Here is a 24,014-nt window from a genome sequence, read left to right on the forward strand (position 1 = left end):
CCCTTTGATATGCCTCTTCTTTTCCCATTGATCCTCGATTTAAAAAAATTGTAAATAATTTTATGCGTATCAATTTCATATATATTTTTCTAAACCGATGTACGCTGAAAACAAATAGGAATCGGTACCACATTCACATGATATTTAAGTGGGGGTAGGGAGGTTGAAAAAAATGCTGTAACCATTAGATAGTTCAGTCTTGTTTCATTGTGAACTTATAAAAAAAACTTTAGCCTTGCCATTCAAAAACATTCAGGATAAAAGGGAGGGGGACTCACGCACGTCTTTCCACGCGTGTTACGTGGGAAGCTCGAAGAGATCTGGAACTAAGTCTAGAGGCAAATCAAAATGGCGGACGAGAGTGGATATGTACAAGCACGTTTTGTAACGAAACAAACCAAGTAAGAGCAATCATCTGTAGATTTTTGGGAGACTATGGCTCGTGGATATGTTATATATAGGAACGCATGTTTTAAAGCAAGGAATATGAGCATGATTGCACCTCACTGTTCAAAACTGCACAGCAGTACGCACTGTCAACAATTCTGCAATCCACGTGCGGGATTGAGATCGAATGCACACTTCACTAACTACTTCCGATTTTTTGTATGGATTTGTTTTTAATTATCGTTTTTATTAATTTGAGCAAAATGAGCATTTTAAGATGTATTTCTTTGGGCTATACTTAAGAATACGGTTTGATTTCATGAGATGTTCAATGTTATTTGTCAAGATGGTCTGTGGTAAATGTCTTATTTCCCATACACAGATATGCTGTCCCAGAATCACCGTTTTCTGTGCCGGTGAAAGTTGGATCACAAGAGCTCAATGAACTTATCAATAGTTTACTTTCATCTCATGGTAAATAAAGATAAGTGTGTAATGTTCGCTTAGTTTCACGGATACTTCGTTTTATCATATGTGTATCCAAAAGTACAATTATACAGAATGCCCAATTACTGGACTGTATTTATTTCAATAAGTTGCAAAGGTTAAGTGGTTCTTAAAGATATAGCCTTTTAAATTGCTAAAAAAAAGGCTATGCGGCTATGTGTTTTGTTTCCACATGTGTTTGTAACACTTTCTGAGGGATACAGTATACCTTCGCGGCCAGGTGTCCTTCGCGAATAAATCGTTAACGCGCTATTTGAAGGATATCCAGAAAAAGCTATACATCTATGGAGAGGTTATGAAATGCACCATCCGGCAAATCTTTTTCCTTCTCAGCTTAATCTAATCGTGAGCTGACTGGGGTGCGACAATTCGAAACAGACGGTGTTTCTTTGAACGAATTAATCGGACATCAAATGTCATCACACACATCAAATATCTGTACAGTTTAATCCTGAGGGGTCAGTCTTCAAGACTGAGCGGGGATTTTTCGATATTCCTCTTGGTTGCTTTGCAATTTTTCTGTCAAGTTTGCTTACCAAAATTTCAGCAGTATGCTTTACATTTCTCTCAAATGTCATTGTGGGAGATAAATTAGGAAAAACGGATATCCCTCACACAGTTTGTTTTGTCGATATCGTGGGAGTCTTCAAGGCAATCTCTTCAGTTTTCATATCCATTAATTTGTTGAAAGAAGATGTACTTGCATCAAATAAAAGTAGGTTTTTTTTTGGCTTTAAGTTTTGCAAACCTTTCATGCTACTGGGTAACCACATGTCAAGTTATGTCAACACTCTGATTACTAGAAAATTCAACCCTCAATAGAAACACAGAGGTCTCCTGGAGAGTCTCAGGAGACTCGCAGCAAAAATATATGTTGTGGGAAAAGTATTAAGAGGTTGTGTGTGGCAGATCTTTGATTAATTCCGCTTGCCGGCAATTTCAATCTCAAGGTTTAAGGAGCTTGAGCTCTCCAGAAAATTGATGGTTGCTGATTGAGTGCGAGCAGGGAAGGTGTGCAAACCGCCCACTCACATCCGTTTTGCCGTTCATCATTAAATTTCTTTAATTTCTTGCTTTAACCCCAAGGCTTTGGTTTGGCTTTCATTGAAGCGCTCTTCTCGTTTCTACCTTCTCCCAATCACAGTCTTGTTTAACATGCAACTGAAATCAGTAGATGTTTGTGAAATTCAAGAACCATGATGTTTTGCCAACATAAACATTTAAGGAATCATTTCTGTTGACACATCATAATTGGTTATTCACACTTTGGCAGACAAAAGAATGCAGTTCAAAAATACATTTTTATAAATAACTTGTGGGTTTCCACATTTTACAAACATTTTCTATAGAAATTATAGGTAAAACAATCATGTTTAGTTTGACTTGAAAGCAAAATTGAAAAATTGTCCCTTGAAGGCCTACATATAATTTATAAGTGTTGAATATATGGTATGAATTACTCAGTTCTGTAGGCAGTATACATAATGACAGTAATGAATATATCATCTGGTAAATCATCAAAATAGTGCCTTTTTTTAAATGAGAATAATATGATCTTGTGGCCCACCTGTACTGTGAAAAACTACCCCTTCTCTCTTTGTTGTTATAGAGAGCTGCTCAGATTTATCAAACTATGTGCAAAGATTTATGGCAGTATTGAAATTAAACATTTAGACCATACTTACTTTTTCATTTCAAAACATGATGAATTTGGAATAAACATGTAACTTCTAGTGCCAATGAATGAGTTGCCAGTAATCGAATCCTTGTGTTTGGGCATAGATTTCTGGGATTGCCATGGGAGAAAACATTGCAACTTGGCTAGAGGGAAAAGTATGGCCAAAGGTTGTTCTGACATCCAAATTTACTATTTGGAAGAGATTATTGCCTTTTTGGCACTGTTTTATCAGAAATGGATTTGGGTAATGCTGCAACATGGGAAGCGCAAGTTTTTGTTTGAACAACCATGAAATTCATGTATGTAGTAAAATCTACCGATTAACTGGTCTTCATGTGCAAGGTTTATTTTGAATTTGATATTGTGTAATGGTCTTGAAATTTAGAAAAACTTACTTTAAATTCCTAAGAAATAACTTTAAAAAAAAGCCTTTTAAGTTTTTTGTATGTGTCTTAAGTCTACTTCTAGCTTTTTCCTTGGCTTGGTAATACAAAAGAGCACATAAGAGCTACCTCGAGGCAGTGGGATATTGACATGGTGTGCTTGGGCATTAAATATTATCGTGGTACGTTAAAGTGATTTTAAAAGCACCTACACTGTTTCTCTGTTGTGATCAATGAGAATGAATCAGTGTTTATAATCAGCTCAAAACTGAACCCTGAGGATGAGTAGGTACAAATAGGTCACCTAAGGAGTGATGCACAACTGATGATATATCCACAGTGCTTTTCTGACAAGATCCTCCAAGGATTTCAAGGAGAAAAGTTGCTGCTCAAAGACCTTTGGATTTTTCTCAAACAAACTATCACCTGACCGATGGATATCCTCATGTTTTTTCATGGCTTATTTCATTCTTTCAGAGAGTAACAGCTATGCTGTTAACGGAAACAACCTTTCGCCATACATTCTTTCCAGCGATTTGCAATGTTTGCTCCATGGCAATTCCAGAAATCTGTGTACAAACACAAGGGTCCGATTACTGGCAACTCATTCATTGTGCCACCACAAGAACTCAATGACTAGTTCCAAAATACTAAATCACTTTTTGTTTTGACGTTCCTGCACATATTTTATGTCAGAAAAATGACGAAAAAAACCACAGTGTTGAGAATTGAAATAAGTACCTCACTCATCTTAGCCTTAGATTTGAAATTTGTAAGGATATTTGTAATGTGCATATTAGTTGTGTTCTATCAACCAGCAGTGAAGATTGCATTAAACCCTTACACTGCCTTGGGTGACCAAGAAAAAATTTCTCCTTACATCAAGCAGATGAGTGAGAAGAAAGAAAAATATCACTTAGGGGATTGTTAGTTGATCCAACACCAAATTCCCTCAACTCACACCATAAGAACTGTATGGCAGACAGTAGGAAGAATTACTAAATGAGATTTTGGGAATGAAAGGATTAATGTGGCAGGGTACTCAGCAGTTGAGGTAGATTATAGGAGGTATTTTTGTTTGAAAGTAATTGAAATTGAATATATATATATATAACTGCAGACAGTACTGTTTCGGCCTTCTGGGCCTCATCAGTGCAGTGCTGATGCTAGGATGGAGGAAAGACTATGTAGCCACCTCAAGTGATCTCACATATGTGGGATCATCTAAGCCATGCCAGAGTGCACAAACTAGAAAAACTAGTGAGCATGCATAATGCTAGCAGCGATGACTCATCCTAGTAGAGTGCTCAATTTGGACATGAAAGCAAAGCTTTGTATGCCAAAGAGCTATATCTAACTATATATATATATATATATATATATATATATATATATATATATATGGAAGTCTGCAAGTCGATTTTTGCGTGAAACAGTAGGGGAAATGTAGTTGCGTCCTTTTTTCCTCTCATAATATTTATATATATATATATATACATTGCTCTAGCTCCTGTTTAAGTTGATAAATTTTCAGTGTTGTTGAGTAAAGAAAATTTAACCTTTTATTATAGATGTTGGAACATCTGAGTCTGATTCTGAAAATGAAAGGAATTTTCAGTTTGATTTTCTTATTGATGGAATTTACTTGCAAGAAACACTTGACAAACACATGAGGCTCTACAACATCTCAACAGTGAGTGCATTCTACAATTCAGTGACTATTAGCATTTAGGTTTTGTGTATGCATGTGCCTAAGTAACCAAGCATCATTGTGCTTCCTCCAGCACAGTGTGATGTAACAACTGAAAAGCTCAGGGGCAGAAATGTCCTTTTAATTCTTTGGTCTCTTTGAAAATGCCCTAGTGTTCTTAAGGGTCAGGGGCAGAAGTGTCCCTTTGTATTTTTGGTCCCATTAGGAGTGTTGTTTTACAAATTTAGTGGAACAGCTATACCATTAATAACATATAACTTCTGTTACATGGCTTTGTTGTAGGAAAGTGTAGTTGAAATAGAATACCTTGAAAAACATCCAGCACCACGACCGGATAATTGTCTTCTTCATGACGACTGGGTCAGTTCCATAGCTGTTTGTAAGAAGTGGTAAGTTATGACTCATTCTTTCATTGAAAATGCAGTGTTAGCAGGTTGATCATGTCACACAACCCTTTGTTAATTCTATAACCCCCAGAAGTCATGAACTTTGAAGTGTATATGTAACTTCTCCTTATAGTAATAATACAATTTACAACCAACTTTTGATGAAAACTTATCACCTGGGGGCATTATTTTGATTAAACACTATATTCTCTCAAAGTCCTTAGATGAAACTGCATAGAGGATAGAATAGAGATTTACAAATCAGATGTTAAGTATCAGGGAGTCTGGCTGAAATTTGTAAACTAGCTTTGTTCCCTCATGAGAATTGAAATTCCAGTCAAAATATTTAAACTCAAACTTATCTATGCAAAACTTTGTATTGCCGTTTAAATAAAACAGATTTTCATAGTTTAGCAGTTATTATGTTGAGATGTAAATGCTCATAATGGGTGACAAAATTCTTCAGACTGTGACCATTTCCCATTTTCTGAAGTGAAATTATTTGGCTTTCACTCTTGAGAATAGATCATTTCTGATGAAGAACCTGGAAGGTGTATACTTGTGGGAAGCATAGCAAGCATACTATTTGTTCTCTGCAGATTGCTCTTTTGATCCCTGGATTGTGCAGCTCTAGCTGCACCATGTTCAAACTAAGGCAATATATTGTAGGTGAAGGATGGGGGGTAAGTTTACAGCCCCTCAAGCAAAAATAGGAGGGGGAGGGGCTGGCTCCTACTTTACAGTGTAGTTGATATTAGAAGGAAAATTATATGTTGCAGGACTGTTTACATATGAACAGTCCAAGCCTGTGTTAATTAGAAACATGTTGAAAAACTTTGTTGGAAAAATTTGAGCAAGGATAAGTACTTGGCCTAGTATACAGAATGGACACCCTGTACTTCAAAGTGTTCCACAGCCTCTGTCAAAATTATGTTCAAGCACATTAAGATTGCTTGAAATCTGACACTTTACATTTTGCACTGTTCACATTATTTTCCAGTATTCTAAGTGGTAGCTATGATGGAAATGCATATGTGTGGGATTTTAAAGGTAAATGCTGATTATAAAGTTAAACCACTTTGCAAATTTGAAACTCCAACCCTGCTAGGGTTCTTAGAAAAATGAAAGATTGGCTTTGTTACCTCTTGGAAAATGCCCAAGCCAAGTACAGGTTTATTGGCCAAGTGGACTTCGGAGGAAAGGGTGCAAGTTTGGGGCCAAGAGGAGTCTTTGGTTGCTTTCACACAGCCTCTCTTTACCTTTGAGGTTAAATGGGTACTATTAAACTGTGAGGGAATGTTAACGAATTGCAAGGAGGGGGAGGGGGGCGGGTAGTTACTTGCAATGGATTAGCTTGTTATCCAGGAAGGAACAGTACGGTTTGTTTGTTTGTTTTTCTATGCTGATGATACTGCCTAGCAGCAGTCAGGGACAAATAGGCTCGTCAGACTTCCACCCAGGGTTACCAAGATTCAAATAGGTGTTTGGAATAAAGCTCCAAGTGACTTTTGATGTAATAGCTACTTCTCCTCCTGTTTCACAAGGGAATAAGATACAAATCGGAAGACAATCTTGCGGTCTGTCAAAGGTCACGCTTGTTTCCATTCACTTCCTCAATTTTGGCTTGCATAAATACTGCACTTATTTTGATACTTACTATGATAGGAACCTGTATTTTGACGTTTGACGGACATACAGCACCTGTGAAAAGTGTCAGCTGGATCAGTGTAGGTAGGTAGCCCACGTTCTGACGAGCATCCAACCGACTGGGTACGCAAATGCGTGAACAAAGAAAGAAATTTGAGGACTTTCTTCTTCCAAACTCCTTTAGCCGCTGACTCGTCTGTTGATGTTTTAGGGCTGATGCTGCAATAGCTAAACTACGAGCAGTACCTCGCGAAGTCCCTTGCGAGAGTCAAAAAAAAGGAACAAATTCAGCGGCACACTAACATCTGTTTTTTACCTGCTTGCAAACCACAGTTCATCACGCGCAAAAGCAAGAGGTTGGAGTAAGCTCTCCCTTTGCTTAAAGAACCAATCAGAGCATTGGGAAAGCAATATTCGAAGCTGGCAGGCTTGGCTTTGCTTTAAAAACTTATAATTATCCTTGAAACGGATCCCACATTGTGAAGTGATATCATAGGGGAAAGAATAAGTGTTTCTGTTTATTTTTTTTTGAAGATAACGACGTGGGCGTCTTTTTAAGCGCTTCACACGACCAGTCCATTCGCCTCAGTGAGGTATTTGTATAATCGCTGTATAATAATTCATGTCACTTTTAACAATTGGTTCATGCTTCACGTGCGTATAGCGAGGAATGGATGCTCCTTGGAAGTTGCCTCGCCCTGAGCAACTTTTACGCCCCTCTAGTACTCTCCAAACTTCCAGCGTGAGTTTAAACGACGATACACGCGCTCAAAGCATGACCCAGTTAAAAATTGTGCCATGAAAATGTGCATTCAGTTTAATAGAGGCAGCTAAATATTAGTTAGATGAGGTAGAAAAGCTCGTGAGGGGCAATGCCAAACCAAGAAGGAATGCTGAAGTTGAGGGATGTAGACTTTTGAAATGGCGATCTTGAACAAATGAGGCTAATTTTTTTTGACAGAGCAATAACTACTACTTGAAGTACGTTGTTCTATTATCTCCAAAACGGAGAACTGCCAATAGTAATGAAAGAAAACACAGTACAGGGTCATTGGTGAAAGAAATTGTATCCTCAGAATGAGATATCGTTAGAGCTAAATGAATTAAGATCTTTCAAGGTGATGCCTTCTTCTTAAGATGAAATCGGCTGTTGTTTCGACTTGGACATGGCCAATTTTCTTAATTATCTTCAGCCACATGTTGAAGGTGGCTCTGACAGCTCCAACAGCGTATTCTTCTTTTTAATCCGCCAGTGGTCACGTGATAAGGACACAGCCCAATGCATTCATATCTGTAAAGGTCACACCCAAAGTGTGGACACACTAGCAGTTGATTCTTCACAAACAAAGGTAAACAGGTTGCACTTAACGAAAAAAATTGTGGTATCCTACTGGTTTTGCTTTATGTTGTTCAGTCTATAAATTTCGCGATTGCCTCTCAGCCAATCAACTTTTTCATGCAACCAATTACAACTCGATCACAATGGCCAATTAAAACTCAGGAAAAGGTTACAAGGAGCCGTAAGAAACCAGAGCAAATAAAAATAAATTTTGTTTTATCAACTTAGTTGATAATCCAAATTTACCAACGTAAAGAGTTTCAAAGCCGACGTTTCGAGCGTTAGCTCTTCGTCACTGGCATTGACGAAAAGATAACGCTCAAAGTGTGAGCTTTGAAACTCTTTACGGTTATTAATTTACATTATCAACTCAGTTAATAAAACCGAATTATTTTGTTATACTACTCCACTGACGCAGCACCATAGTTTGTGTAGAAACGTACCTCCGAAAAACAAATAAACTGTGAAACGCGCGGAAGACGTGAGAGACCAAGTTGCGATTGGTTTTGTGGTTGATTGTTTGACAAGGTATCGCGAGTTTTCGAGGGCAGTCATAGAGAGGAGTAGCAAAGAAAAACAATTATAATCCCGAACTGTTTTCGACACCCTAATGAAGAGTGTTTTAATTTCTTCTTTCCTTGGCTGTTGGGATTGTACGATTGAAAAGTGTTGTAATAGCTCGAATTTCATAACAATGTTCTGCGCAGTTGAGTTATTTTGAAATTTCTTTTTTGTAGTTTTGCAGCGGCTCGTGGGATAAAACACTAAAAGTATGGTCTGCTGGTAAGTGTCTGTTACTTTATTTGTTGTTTTGTGTATTATAATCGTTACTTTTTGTTATTTTATCATCTAAACGCGGCCTTTTGCGATGTAAGATGAGAAGCTTAGTGACCTGCGAACGAAAATTGCGAAGAACTGAGATCCGAAGAGGAAGGACGATCAGCAGTCGTTTAAGTCAAAACTAAGCCTAACCAGGGTCTTAATTTTAGTTCCAGACCCTTCAGCATCCGATGAAACAGGCGATGAAGAAAAAGTAAAGAAGAAGCAAAAGACAATGTCAAACAAAAGAAAAGAAACCACGCGGGTAAATATACCGGCGTTAAAAGGCCGTTTTTTTCGCCATATTTCAGGTAGCCTTTATTGTAACGGTAAGCGACAAGGGCGGTTTCACTGCTGGTACGCAGGGGGTAATCTCATGATAGAGTAGTTTCCAGTCCAGTAGGAGCAGTGATGCTCCTGAGTAAATTCCCTGGACGCTATCAAAACAGGGACAAGGTCTCGCTTGTTAAGCCGTTTTGCTCGTAGAAGGAATTTTAATGAGCAGTTTGATAGTAATTTGCAGCGTCGGTGGAAAGGCACATACTTGTAGACTTTTGACCCAAAACTGATAACAGGAACCTACTAAACTTAAAATATTCAGGTGACATTTCGACAGTGGAAGGTCATCGCTGTCTACAACGGGAGCTAGGGTGCGGTAGAAGTCCCACGAGTATTTCAGTGAAACGCAGTGACTGGTCACGTGAGGTTAACTTATGTTTTTTCCCAGACTCCACTCATGACCCTATCGGGGCACACCGAGGCTGTGTCTAGCGTGTTGTGGATCGACCAAAGCACGGTTTGCAGTGCAGGCTGGGATCACACCATTCGAGTTTGGGACATCTCCGCTGGAGTTAACAAACATACCCTGGTAAGTTTTCTGCTAGACGTTTCCGCGATGAACAAGGTCACACTTCGAAAAAAGGCATTTTTTTACTTCTCTTCTCTTTCAGAATGGCTCCAAAGTATTCTGTGACATCTCTTACTCTCCTTTAGCAAGACTTCTCGTTTCTGGTAGCGCCGACAGACATGTTCGCCTTTGGGATCCCAGAACAACCGGTGAGTCAAGAGTGGGACGGGGGAAAGGGAGAAGGGGGCTGGTGAAACTCATGCATTTCGACTATCTCACAAGTCATTAGAAATTTTGTATGGTGCTGACTATTTCGTAGTCATAGAACCCTTTGACCTGAAACTTAAACTCACTGGGTAGGATCTTTGCCCCCATTCCCTCTTCAATGATCGATATAAACTTCTGTCCTGTAAATTTGGTTTTTTAGCCTTTCAATGGAATAGGGAAAGGCAGAACTCAAAAAGAGCAAACTCTTTTATATCTTGAGACTTAGGGTTTGGCTCAGATATTGCTTATCCTTTTAGAACCGATGCTTCAAAATAGTAAAACTGAAGCGGGCCCTTGCACTCTGGAGGAGATTGTGCGATTTATCTTTAATATCGTTGTTGTTGTTGTTGTTGTTGTTGTTATTATTATCATCATAAATATGTTCTGTTACTGGAGGCACATACCTTTGTCAGAACATTTTGAATCATTTGATTGGATTACAGAGAATATTGCCATTAAAAGCAAGTACACCGTGAAATAATGGCAATTTTGGATGGACAAACGCAAAATTGGTGAGGAAAAAAAATAAAACAGCGAGAATTGTTAACGATGGAGGAGATATGTATAAATTGCGGATGTTCAACCCCAGTTAGTTACGAAAACTGTTTTTGTTTTTTTAGACGGAGCTGTGGTAAAGAAAACTCTGAAGTCACATCAAGGCTGGGTGTCGTCGGTGGCTTGGTCACAAAGCAGCGAGTACGAAATGATTTCTGGGTCATACGATACGACTGTCAATTTGTGGGATACACGGAGGTACTTTAATATGTGACTTTCGCGTTTGCTCCAAGGTGTATCTGTTCGTGTGCTTTAGTCTGCAATGAAATGTTTTTCTTCTTTTACAACCAGCCTAAATACTCCGCTGTTCACAATGACTGAACATCAGGACAAAGTGATGAGCGTGAATTGGACGCTACACTCTGTGAGTATTCCCCCATGAAAAGTCTTGTAAAACGAGGGCCGGACCATTTAGTTTTTGAGTAGAAGGGGTGCGGGGTGGTGGGGCTAAAGGGCTTGACACTTGTCAAGAAGAGATACCACTGTGTCTACAACTCTCCTACAAAGAAAATGTAGTTTTAAACATATCGCATCCCAAGAGAAGAATTCATAGAAGAAAGAAAATAGTTCTTGCCGATGAATACATTGACAATAAACTTGGAGAACTGATAAGGTTAACACCCCACCCCCATCCCCACCCTATTCTGTCAAAATTAAATAAGAAATGGTTCTTTTCATGATTTTCTGGTGCCGCGCTATTTCCTTAGACGCAATTGATAACATCTGTCATTCTGGTTTTTTTTTTTTACGTTCACAGAGTATTTTAAGCGGTGGTGCTGATAACCAGTTGATAATTTATGATATCTCTGGGGGAGGCCGGAGAACGAGGAGCAATGATATGGAATAGCAACCCAGACATTCACTTAGCCAAGTAATCGACGGATTACGAGGGCCATGATAAGTACGCGTATAAAAATATAAAAATAAAACCGTTATCATTTTCTTCTCACTGTCGTCAGCGTGGTTCATTCTTCAAAAAAGGAACGGAGATTAGTTTTTACAGTACATAGTCGTACTAATGCCGCCAATGTCAGTGTGAATAGCGTGCGTGACGAATAGCGTAAGTTAGACGAATAGTAATGGTGATATTTGTTATTATTTAAATAAATGACGACGGTATCGTTAGAAGATCGAAGAGAATAGACAGCAGTAGTCAACTTCAACTTTGAAAGCAACAAAAAATTGAGACATGTAAATGATTCTAATATTTCTTAGCCTCGTATAGCTCGCCTCACAATGTCTCGAAGTCAAAATTACTTAGGTTAAACGGTATACATTGGTGAAAAGTTCTGAAGGATTATATGCAGCCATTTCCGAGATAAACCAGTGGACTTAACTTCGACGAATTAGCGTCCATGAAATATGAAAAATTTCGCTCAGCCGTACTTCCTCATCGGTTGGAGGAACTGATTTCAATTTCGCATGGTAACTTGCTTCATGTGAAGATTTATCTCACGAAAAAAAAAATTCAATTGTTAAGTAGGCCTTTAAACATTAAGTGAACACGTGGCCTTACCTAAATCTAAGTGTATCCCACTATGGTTACATTTTGACTAAATGCCATCAATGATCAGGAAAAAAGCTTGTTATGGTAATGGTTGTTATGTCATGGTAAAATACTCATAAGGTTTTGCACCCTATCAATAGAACAACCACAGAGCTTTCGAGCGAAAGGTATTGGGAATACATACTTTCGCCATCAGATTGGTTCCATTTTTTAGTTTGAGTAAACAAGTTTCACGATGTACTTGGTTTGAGGAAAGGAATTATTGATTTACGTTTAACACTCGTTTGATAGTTCCTTGGTTTGTTTTTCATCCTCTGGATGTCACCACTATCCTGTAAAGATGGATGGACGAGAATTTTCCTTTGATTAAAGAATTTATTAAGAAATCTGATTCGTGTCGACATGATTTAATTACACAAAATTTAATTTAAAACCTCTTCTATAGAACCTGACTTGGTACGCAAATTTACCACCAATACTCGTAACAGGAAACTTTCATGTTAACGCAGAGTTCTTTCCTAAGCAAAATTTTGAATTCAGGACAAAGCAGCAAATTCTCGTAGCTAATGTATGAAAATCAGGGAGAGAAAAAACAGCTGTCAAATTGGGACCGAAAAAATACAGCGGTCAAACGTTAGGCATGCTCAAATGGTTCATAACAATTTCGCCGGCTGCGCGCCAATTTCCCGCGCAAAATCTAAAAGGAAAACAAAAAATGCAACAAAAACGCAACATTTGCAAACAAAAATGGAATCTTTCAAAGAGGTCTGTAAACAAGAAAAAAGGGTTGGGGAAAGGAAACCTTGAGAATTCTCGAACATAAAGCTCATTCTCTAATGGTACCTTGTCAATTTATCATTTTGTTTGGAGCTTTATCAAACAATTTATACCCGTGTAAAATACAGTGATTGACGGAATTGTGAGGCTGTTTCTAAGTCTAGTGAGGTTACATAGTTCTGAAAGCCTGAAAGCATGTCAGCAAGCCTCTACAACAATTGCACATGCGCAGACGTTTGATCGCTGTGTTAACGGAACGCTTTAGATGTCGTACCACTTAGGCACTTTTCTGCTGGAACACTCCATGACGCTTAATGACAGCTTTGAAGGTGCGAATCTGCATCGGGGTGAGATGCAAGTTCAAATCCGTTTCCTTTCGCGCTACGATTTTCTTCTTTTCTCTTTGTTCTTCCTTGTTCTTCTTGTTTTTTATATTCCAGTGGAGAGGCTGCTTGTCTTTTAGCAACTGGTTGGCGGCCAAATTCATTTCAGTCATGGACTCGACGGTAAAATCGGTGAAGAGCTCTGCCAAGGAAATGTTGACGGGTTGCGAAAGCTTCGGATCCTCACCACCCTCGAATTGATGCTCAACGCGAATCAAAGCGAGGTCCTTCATGGTCTCCAGCGTCAACAAGTGAACATTGGCAGGCAGCTCACGAGTGAGACCGTTGTGCAGTGCGTTGTACTGACTCGTCCACTTCTTGAACGTAAGGCTGTTGGGTGCGAAGCCGAGCACAGGCCCCAACAAAAGCTTCTCGCCATGCTCGCGATGCAAAGCTGCAGATTCCTTAGGCGGTGCTAAAATCAGACACAGCTTTCCGCGCACGATCAAACCTTTACCACTGATCCCCGTCTCATTCAGCGGCTCAGCCACGCCTCTCTTGTCATCTTTGAGAAGCCGCCGGTGAAGCATGATCTCCATGGAGCCATCTTTCATGCTGGACCCGCCCAGAGACCGGTCAGTCAGAATCGTCAGTTGTTTCTCACTGTCTCTGATGTACATTCGACTGTTGACTGGGTAGTAGTTCTCAGCCACTGGTTCAGTGTTGTTCAGCTTCCATGTTGGTCGGTAGTTCCTCTTACGTTCCTGCATCTCCCTTCCATTAGCATCCGTGTAGAACAGCTCACTGGAGTGGATATCCGTGTCAAACCGGGTGATGATTTCTTTACCCCATTTATCCCCAACTGGGATTGGTCCGACTGTGTACTCAAACTCAGCTTGTCTTTGCCCGGCATACAGCCTGACCACTTGGCTGATGAACGGTGATATCACCTGGCGTACCTCTTGCACAACAGTACCCTTAAAGACCTCTACTTTGCTGCTCTGGGGTATCGGTATCGGTTGGCTGCCGTTGGGTCTAAAGATGTAAGCACCGGAAGGCTGTTTACTGGCATCTTCTCCCAAGCTGCCGTTGTACCAATAGAACCCTTGGCTTAACACAGTTGTAGTCTTGGAACTTTTGTCAGTCATACTCGTCAAATGACCAGTATCTTCCGTAAACGACAGTTTGATAAACTCATTCTCGATAGAGACTTCGTCTGCGTCTTCGTAAACACGCTTGGGGACGTCTTTGAAAATTTTACTCTTCACTGTTGACTTAGTAGAGTTAACGAAGTAAGTTGCAAAGCCAAGAGCAGGAACTTTGGCAAAGAAAATAAGCTCAAAAGATGAGTCACCTTGTATCAGGTTCTGGGCTTGACGAAGCAGTCTCGTTTCGTTAGAAACTGGTAACATTTGACTTTCGATAAGTTTACCTTGTGGGCTAAAAACATTCATCGAGGCCAGCGCTACTGGAAGGCGAACAACAGCGTCTACAGCTCGAGCAAGAGGGTTGTACACAGTTACTGTGAAGGACTTGGTCTTTTCAGTCAGAGGACATACGCTTACGTTGAGGTGGTCACAGAAAGTCAAAGTAGGCGGCTTGATTTCAGGGTTTTTAACTTTAAGTTTGTTAAGAACATCACCAACCAGCTCCTAAGTATGATAAAGAATTATGTCTTAGTACTCCTCTCATTTTTTTTTCTCCAGAGACCCTACAGTAACCCCTTTAAATGACTTCAGACTTTGGATGATTTCTGTAGGGATTTCAGGTTGCGAACTGAAAGTTATCATTTCTGGGTGCTATGTGGTTCTGGGTGTGCAGGGACTAATACCCTCCCTGCCCCCCACCCCCCCCTCCTCTCTCCCAATAGTTTTTTTTTGTTGTTTTGTCCTGCCATATGCTTATCGTCGAAAGAGGAGTTCGAATGTCAATTGTATAAAAGAGAAAAACAAACAAAAGCATTAGCTTTTGTTTCTTTTTTTTTTCTCTTTTATCATTTATTAATGGGGTAAGTTCTTCATTTTCAGGATTTCCTCCTTTACTACCTGTCACTCAAACCTCTTTACATCCCGCAGGACATTATCAGGGATATAGGCAGGATGCCAAACATGGGGCCAAATGTTAGAGTCTCATTGAAAGTTAGAAGCAAACCAGAATGTTCTAATAAAAAATATTTTTCAAGCAATGAACATCCTATTAAAAATAAACAAGATCTGATCCATCTAATCATGTGACCACAAATTACTTCTCAAGGACTTCCCTGATCTTATTCATCTAAATCTTTTGATCACACTCAATTGTAAGAATGTTCAATGAAACATACTCTGTATCAATTTGAATTACAGTCATAACCAATAAAAATGAATCTTATAAAATGTTCCCACACACAACAGTTGATTGCATGATCATTCCAAGTTTTCAAAGTTTTTGAAGTTTTCAAAAAAGTGAAACAAATGCATGTACTAAGATAAATTATGTGCCTGTAATATGACAGAAAGATTGGACTCTAAATTCTTCATAAACTTTCTGATGTGCATGAGTTCAGAACTGTATAGGTTATTGATAAATTCAAATTTAAAAAGCCTTTTGGTAAGACAAAAGTATGAGTATTAAGACAAATAGGCCAGCCTGTAATGCTAACACCACATTCATGATTCTAATAACATCATATATCCCATATGGCCAGAAGGTAGGAGAAACAACAAATGAGGAGGAGCTGCATTCCAAAATATTTTGCAAAATAGAAAAAAATAAAAAAGAAAAAAGAAAGGAGCTGATGACATTGACAGAAGCAATGTTTTTAACATACCTGACATTCTGCTGCACCAATAGCAAGGCGTTTGGCATAGTCATCAGCCACATGCTGTTTTGATGTACCACTGACAGCATCATGGTGCTGAGCCACACCCATGGCTCTGCGCAGTGTATCTGAACTTGGGCCATTTTTCTTTGCAGGACCATTCATCACTTCCAGCTGTTTACAAACCTACAAAAATAAAATAAAAGTTTGGGTAATGTTGATGCAATGAACCTGTTGAATCTAAGCTCAAATTTTTGAAGGAGACAAGTGGAGACAAATGGTCACCAGAAGTAAAAGGAAAATTAAAAAAAAAGGTATTGTGGCAATCATTTTGGAAGTCAATGCAACATCTCAAAGTCTTATTCCCTGCAACCAAAGAGACAAATTTTTGTCAAAAAAAAAAAGATGGAGCATTTCTTTGATTACAATATTCCATGCAAGCATTCTTGGTTTAAATCCAGATCATAAACACCAAGCAAGTAAAAAGCATCAAAGCTTTGTACATCACCACTGAATCAGGGAACTAAATTGGCAACTTTTGATGCAAAGCTAAATGCTAAAATTGTTTCTACCCGAGACTGAAATGGTGACAGTTTGGAGGACTGATTTGTCAAAATTCAGGGATACAATATTCTTGAAGATACTGATCAAAACCTTATTTCATAGTTATCATCAACAGGAAAAAAAAATGAAGATACCTAGTAGTATTTAAGAGTTATTTGGCCATTATTTTTTTTTTGTATAAACTATTAGAAATGTTTTCTGATGAGAAAATCACCAAGTTTGGAACCCTTGGACAAAGCTTGGAACTGCAATTTTTCCAGACATACAGGTTCCAGGAACAAAACAAATATTTTATACCATCCCCAGGGGTGAAGTACTTGTATGGTACTTGACTCACAGACAAAATAGGTAAAGACAACTTGTTTTCAAGTACATGAAAACTTTACTTTAAAGAAGAATTTATGTACACTTCACACTGAAAACAATCCTTTTAATTCCATTGTCAATGTTGCTGTATTTTGTGAAAAATATGCTTCGCAAGGAAACTAACCCTGAAAACAACACTAAAACATGGACAGGGGCAGGAAAAGCATTGAAAGCAGCATGAAAAGAATAAGTAAAAAAAGGTATTGAAAACAAGTTACATGTTGCATTTCAGGTTGTCTCAAAAGTTTGTGTGAAATTTGTAAACCCTCAAGAGTTAAACTGTAATAACCTTAAAAGAAACCACCCACACTCAGGAAAGTGGACCTCATTCAAGAGAACAGAAAGTGCAATAATAATAGAAGCTCAACTGCCTAACAAATTCAAGGTAATTCTAACCTGAAGTAAGTTGTTGTTGTATCTGACATATTGCTTGAGTGCAGGACGGCTGGTAAAATAGCCAGTCCAGTAACAATGTGGACAGTCAGCATACGGAAAGAAGTCATCTGTTTTTAATTCCCACGTTTGATTGGCTTTATACAAAGCGTCCAAGTAGGTGGTAGGAGTGGAGTAAAATGCATTAACACGGCCATCCTGGAGACACAAAGGAAGGAAAAAAGATTCCACTTCAACCCATATAACTTAACAATTTTTTGTCTAAAAACCTCTGTAACATAACCTACAGAGAGATTTTTCCTGTAAGCTAAGAGTGGGTCTGCTCTCAAGCATAGTAGCACACATCAAGAGAGCTTATCTGAGTTTCCCTTACATTAATCCTTTACCACTAAGGGTGAAAAGCATACAATTTCTCTTTAAAATATCACCCCTGGATCAAACATTAAGGTCACAAGAATGGAGAAAATGATCATTAACTATGGCAGCTCTTGATTGTTAAACAAATTCCCCTTCCCAGCACCTTAGGAAATGTATAGAGATCAGTTTAGAGTACTGATGTTGCTGGTAACCCCCTCACCCTGATCCTCACACACCCCTAAACATAATGGCTATATTCCTTGATATATGCAGTTCACTGGTACCCATTGGTGCTCTTTAGTGAAGATACTTTAAGAGAAAAGCATTATGCACCAGAATAAATCACATCAGAATTACATAGTCAGGGTTTACACCTGTAAATCATGAATACGATGATCTCATGACCATGTTTTCTACAAAGCTGTGACATTTAATCCAATACAATACATTAATTGAAAAACAAAAAAACAAACAAACAATATCAACAACAACACTGGACTAAAAGTTACCCATAGACAAACAAGCACTCACTTCATGTACATATCTGATAAGTTTGTCCAAATTCTTGTACCAAAGGTTGGCATTCTCGTACATGAAATCTGAACCCATGGTTAAAATTATGTTTTTAGTTTTGTACTGCGATGCTTGCTTGCAGGTTACTTGTACAAATTTATCGACAGATTCTTTTACATTCATATCAAATAGCCTCGGGTCATCTTGTACAGGATTGTCAACACAAAACTGATCGTAGCAAAATCCAGGGGGTGGGTTGTACCCGTTGTAGAGAACTCCGGTAAAAATGTCGGAGTCTTTTCCAAGATTTCGGCTTCCTCTCCACACAAGTTCCATTCGCTGCTGTTTCAAACGTAATTCCTTGTCAGCGTAATCGATCCGACCGAAAAAAAATCCATCGAATGACATTTGAGCAAAGATTGAAGCTTGTTCGTTTGAGTGACCGAATGGATCAATATGCCAAGCTATACGGGGTCTTGCTTCTGATCCAAATGTCTCCTGCACGAAATTAAGTCCATAAGTCATTTGATCAATGATCGCATTGTAATGTGTGGCTGCTTCGTCGTTCATACACCAACCAGCGTTTATAAACTCCAGCTGTTTGTTTGCAACAAGCCTCTTGACTTCCGTTTTCATAGCTTCATTTTGTTCGTTCCACCAGCGCTCAAAAAATGCGATTTCTACGTAGATAAATCGCTTGGTACTATCTGCAGTTAACTGGGGAATGACAGAGTCCAAAATGTACTGAACACCAGCATGTTGAATAGAATTATTAGCTCCGTAATAATACTCGTCCACTGTTTTCAGCCAGCCAACGTCATCGTGCGTGTGGGGAACGAGATGGACTTGCAGTTTCTCATCGTCGTTCAGGGCACGGTCAGATTTACACTCGAAGGCTGCTCCAAGGCAAAAAAGACTTACAGTGAAGAAGAAAATCACCATTCTCTTCTTTCTTTGGAAGATACAGGAGCCAAAAAACTCTAATCTCCAAGTAAATGTTTGACCAAGAGTTTACGTTCGACAAACCAAGTCACGAGATATTCCCGTGAAATTGTCTAAGAGGATGAGGAAGACTGAAACTAGTAGTTTCCAGTGTGCACGCATGACTTTGGTTTTCATAGACTACGTCTTACGCATCACATTCAATGCTGCAGCCAGCAGCCGCGTTCCTCCTTGTGTCCTGTTACAGTTCATACAACACGTCTTTATTTCGACAGAAGATCTCTCAAGTGAAATTTTGCGGCCCTAATTCATTCAAGGTTCAACTGACGGAGCGCGTTATTTTCACGAAAACTAATTTGTTGTTATATTAAAGTTCACATGGCAACCAGGTGGACAATCAGACATAGTTTGATGCTACTCTGGTTTGCAGATTTAATGAATGTAACCGAAGAAGTTACAATTCATAGACCCAACGTTTCGTCACTCCTGTCTAGTGCCTTCATCAGGGGTGATCTAAACGCTGCAACAAGAGGTCCTTTTATATGATCATGTTTGTTTGTTTGTTTTTTTTTCTAACCATGAGTGTGGGTGTGACAGTAAATTGCAAATATAATTCTAAAGGAAATCAAATAACTATTACAATGATATGGACTAAGAAAAACCACTAAACCCTTTTTGTTATGATTATGGAACTTTCGTTTCTCCCAAATCTTTAAACTTAAGATAAAACTGGTAAAATTTCTTAAGTCACCACAAGCATTCAGTATTTATGTCGGTGGAAGGGGAATAACTTTGAAAACAGGTTTTACCTTCAAATACAAATGAACGGACAGGGGAAAAACTATAAAATTACTTCTCTCGGAAGGGTTCTTCCTGAGAGAACACTCACGGGCTACGCGAAAGTCAGACTATTACGGCTGCTGAATATCTTTAAGACATTAATTTCCACTAAAACTTAGCCTCAACGTAGAGTTTAATGTGCGTCCTGGTACGTGCAGGCGAGACCTTAGTGTGTCCATAGAAAGCTTTTCAAAGCAGTTCTATTCAGGCCTGAACTACAATGCTAAAGATTAGGTAATGTTATGAATAATATAATACATTTTTCATTAAGAACGATTGGCTACGAGGAAATTTCGCTTTTACACCAGTAATCAGTTTCAAAACATTGCAGGTGGATAATGATCAAACAAAGGAACAGGACAGGTGAAGGTTACAGTTTGACGCTTACCACAGTTATGACAAAACAACAACTGTTCACGCCGAGCTGGCCCAATAAAGTCAGGTAGTACGTACATTTTATATTTTCATCAGCGATAGCAAGATAAACTAAATAACTGTTAATCCTCTCGTTACATAAGGCCTCTACTCAGGTGGAATAGGGAAACAAGGATTTCTAAACAAAACGTCTTCACAGGCCGGAGAGACATATTTGCAGAGAGTACTACCCACCCGCGTAGGGAGGTACCCCCACCCCCAGCGTCTTGGGAACGTGAAATAGCGATACATTCAATACTTATGCATTATTCCTACTTCGCTGATCTGGTTTACATCTCTGTACAGTTTATTCACATTTTTGTACCAAGTGTTTGTGGTATCGCACTGAAAATTACTGCCATAGTTAATATGGTGTAGTTCGAATTAAATGCGATGCCTGCGTACATGTCTCTGGCACAAATTTTCAATTCATTTTTCAAAAATTTAAAGGTCTTTCAATTACAACGAATTACAATATTTTCACGTCCAAGCGAGTCATCAAAATCATTTAATTTCGACCTAGATTTTCAAGAGAAATACTTTTTTACCTCATATGAAGTTTCGAAATGAAATTCCAAATAAATATCTCAAAGAAATTAAGTAACCATTTCAGTGACTCAGAAACGTAGAAATACTGTACATTTTTGCTATCAAATTGAAGACGAAGCTATGGCCGTGGTTGTTATTGTTATGGATGTTGTTGTTGTTGTTAATGGTGTTGTTAATTACGGAACTTACATGTTCTGTCATGTTCTACCTTTTATATAATGCGTTTACATTAAGGTATGTTGATTCACCTGTGGCATGCAAAGGACATATTATGGAACGGGGTTTGCGACTCTGTTTTAATGGATTGAAAAATTTAATAATTAAGTGTCTGTAAAGAGCATTATAACAAAATTTTGAACAGTACTACCCCTCACCCAAATGAGAAACGTACCATCCCTCCCTCTCCCCCCCCCCCCCCTATTTCTTAGGATTTCTTAGGTATGGAACGTAAGGGAAGCTACCGGAAGTTCAAACACTATTGTAAGCTCAATGATTAGACCTAATGCTTATCATGTTTCCGCTTACCTGCTTTACATATTTGATCAGTTTATCCAAATTCTTGTACCAAGTGTTTGCGTTTTCGTACTGGAAATCCTCCCCCATAGTTAAAATGATGTGATTTGTTTTGTAATGTGATGCCTGTGCACAAGTTTCTTGCACAAATCGTTCCACGGTTTCATCGACATTGAAGCCGAAGAGGCTTGGGTCGTCTTGTACTGGCCGAGCATCTTTGCACGATTGGTCGTAACAAAATCCGGGGGGTGCAGCATAATTGTTGTATAGCACCCCTGTAAAAATATCAGAGTCCGTTTCAAGGTTTTTGACGCTTCCTCTCCAAACCAGCTCCATTCGCTGCTGTTTCAGACGAAGTTCCTTGTCGGCGTAATCGATGCGGCCCAAAAAAAATCCATCAAATGACATCTGAGCAAAGATTGAAGCTTGTTCGTTTGAGTGACCGAATGGATCAATATGCCAAGCTATACGGGGTCTTGCTTCCGATCCAAATGTCTCCTGCACGAAATTAAGTCCATAAGTCATTTGATCAATGATCGCATCGTAATGTGTGGCTGCTTCGTCGTTCATACACCAACCAGCGTTTATAAACTCCAGCTGTTTGTTTGCGACAAGTCTCTTGACTTCCGTTTTCATAGCTTTATTTTGTTCGTTCCACCAGCGCTCGAAAAACGCGATTTCTACGTAGATAAATCGCTTGGTACTATCTGCAGTTAACTGGGGAATGACAGAGTCCAAAATGTACTGAACACCAGCGTGTTGAATGGAATTATTAGCTCCGTAATAGTACTCGTCTACCGTTTTCAACCAACCAACATCGTCGTGCGTGTGAGGAACGAGATGGACCTGCAGTTTATCTTCATCTGAATCTGGCCTTTCAGAATCTTTAAATTTACATTCAAAGCCTGATCCAAGTGAAACAAATGCCAAAAAGTAGAGAAAAGTTCTCATCACGGCCATTTCGTTTACGCCGTTTGCAAACCTTCCGTGACACTACTGAACGCAAGTATGACGTCATCCCTAGTCACGGGACTAAGTAGTCACGCCACATGTCACGACGCAAACTTTTTTAAATTCAAACGGAAACTTTACAATAAAAATGTCTTGTATTTATGGCATTTTCCTCACTACTTTTCTTTTAACGTAGCTTGAAAGTGATCACTGTTTTACAGAATTAATTGAGCAAGATTTTTTGGCAATTAAATATCTGCACCGATATCGCAGAGGTCATGTGTTCAAATCCCGTACGGGCCTGGATTTTTTTCTTTCAGGTCTTATTTCAACTTCTAGTTCAGTAGCGTTCATAGCTGTGAGGATCGCTTATATTCGTTTCTTGACCCCAGTACACATTTATAATTTTCATATATCTACAATCGTTATTTATCACTTAGATGATTTATTTGGATCCAACGTAATGACCAGAGCGCTGTACCGGTACCGCAGAGGTCATGGGTTTAAATCCCGTACGGGCCTGAATTTTCTTTTTTTCAGGTCTTATTTCAACTACTAGTGCATTAGTGTTCATAGCTGCGAGGATCGCTTATATTCTTTTTTTCACCGCAGTACACATATATAATTGAAGAAATGTAAAATGGTTTCCATGTTTACATAGCCTGGTGTAACACTTGGGAGGTTAGGACTTTACATTTCTTTAATAAAATAACTAATGAAGGAGGAACGAAAACCATGTTTACATACGCTCATGTAAAATGGTTTTATGGCCAATCAGGGCGCGCGTACTATTTGAATTATTTTATAATTTCATATATTTAGAATCATTATCTTTACTACTTTTTGGTGTAATGTGAAACTCTAGTGAGAACGATAATATTTGTTTTAAATAATGAAGGCAAATTTGCGAACAGAAGAAACCAGATTACACTTAGATAACTATTTATGGAGGTTATTCAATTATACCTATCCGATTTTCATATTTTGTGATTTTTAGCTCTCTCTTCTCTGATAATTTTCTCTATCCATCATAGTAAATAACTTTCAGTCAGATTGCGTGCGTCTTAACTCAAGTACTTTAATTAACAGCAGAAGATAGAATGCTTCTGTTAATGAGAAATTTTGCTCAGAGGGACAGCTCTGCTGCTAATTGAAGGCCGTTAATTTCCAAAGCTCTCAACTAAATGAATGAAATAAATCATATTTACGTACTGATGATATTAAAGAAAAGAATGACCCTTGCAGGTGAGTTGCAGTTAACCCTTTACCTCCCATGAGTGACCAAGACAGAATTTCTCCTTACAATATCAATACAATATCAACCAGGTAAGTGAGGAGAATAAAGAAAACTATCAATTTGGGGATAATAAGTTGATCCAATACTAAATTCTCTGAAATAACATTATCAGAATTGTATGTTTGACAGTAAGGAGAGTTACAAATTTGATCTGGAAGTTAATGGGTTAAACAAATTGCCGAAAAAAGCCCTAAATTCAGGCTACGACGGGATTCCAACCGTGCCTACTTCCTAAAAGTAGACTTTACTGCCAACTGAGCTACAGCGCTAAATTTTTAAGCAAGGTACACTTGTAAATAGCATTTATTTTGTCATTTTTAAAATTGAAATTAGACACTCCTTATGTTTGAAATTAAATGAACGAGATGAATCATACGCAATG

At 38.7% G+C, this 24,014-nt stretch overlaps 2 protein-coding genes across 3 annotated transcripts; one reads left to right on the forward strand and one right to left on the reverse strand.

Moving 5' to 3' along the window:
• Positions 1 to 137: 137 nt before the first annotated feature.
• Positions 138 to 12,419, forward strand: LOC113678651 (ribosome biogenesis protein WDR12 homolog). Its single transcript, XM_089182220.1, has 15 exons — positions 138 to 401; positions 770 to 861; positions 4,527 to 4,648; positions 4,949 to 5,055; positions 6,053 to 6,102; positions 6,718 to 6,783; positions 7,234 to 7,292; positions 7,953 to 8,048; positions 8,776 to 8,821; positions 9,028 to 9,122; positions 9,585 to 9,725; positions 9,808 to 9,913; positions 10,592 to 10,724; positions 10,818 to 10,890; positions 11,284 to 12,419. The coding sequence occupies exons 1-15, from the start codon at positions 349 to 351 to the stop codon at positions 11,371 to 11,373; spliced, it is 1,329 nt and encodes a 442-aa protein (XP_089038346.1). The 5' UTR covers positions 138 to 348; the 3' UTR covers positions 11,374 to 12,419.
• On the reverse strand, positions 12,389 to 22,412 carry LOC113678650 (lysosomal alpha-mannosidase). 2 transcript variants are annotated; one of them, XM_089182219.1, is made up of 4 exons: positions 21,397 to 22,412; positions 17,260 to 17,454; positions 15,943 to 16,119; positions 12,389 to 14,785 (listed from the first exon to the last, which is right to left on the reverse strand). In XM_089182219.1, exons 1-4 carry the CDS (start codon positions 22,342 to 22,344, stop codon positions 13,088 to 13,090), a joined length of 3,018 nt encoding a protein of 1,005 aa, XP_089038345.1. In that variant the 5' UTR covers positions 22,345 to 22,412; the 3' UTR covers positions 12,389 to 13,087. The 2 variants fall into 2 exon arrangements, with proteins under 2 accessions (XP_089038345.1, XP_027051346.2); XM_027195545.2 differs by lacking the exon at positions 21,397 to 22,412 and adding an exon at positions 18,145 to 19,183.
• Between the last annotated feature and the right edge of the window lie 1,602 nt (positions 22,413 to 24,014).

The sequence above is a fragment of the Pocillopora damicornis genome, chromosome 9 (assembly GCF_964200805.1).
Source record: "Pocillopora damicornis chromosome 9, jaPocDami1.2, whole genome shotgun sequence".
Lineage (NCBI taxonomy): Eukaryota > Metazoa > Cnidaria > Anthozoa > Scleractinia > Pocilloporidae > Pocillopora > Pocillopora damicornis.

Coding starts and splice junctions, on each gene's coding strand:
- LOC113678651 (XM_089182220.1), top strand. CDS start 349: ATGGCGGACGAGAGTGGATATGTACAAGCACGTTTTGTAACGAAACAA. Junction 402..769: donor TTTGTAACGAAACAAACCAA/GTAAGAGCAATC, acceptor TCCCATACACAG/ATATGCTGTCCCAGAATCAC. Junction 10,891..11,283: donor TGAATTGGACGCTACACTCT/GTGAGTATTCCC, acceptor TTACGTTCACAG/AGTATTTTAAGCGGTGGTGC.
- LOC113678650 (XM_089182219.1), bottom strand. CDS start 22,344: ATGGCCGTGATGAGAACTTTTCTCTACTTTTTGGCATTTGTTTCACTT. Junction 16,120..17,259: donor ACAACAACAACTTACTTCAG/GTTAGAATTACC, acceptor TTATTTTTGTAG/GTTTGTAAACAGCTGGAAGT. Junction 14,786..15,942: donor TTGGTGCAGCAGAATGTCAG/GTATGTTAAAAA, acceptor TATCATACTTAG/GAGCTGGTTGGTGATGTTCT.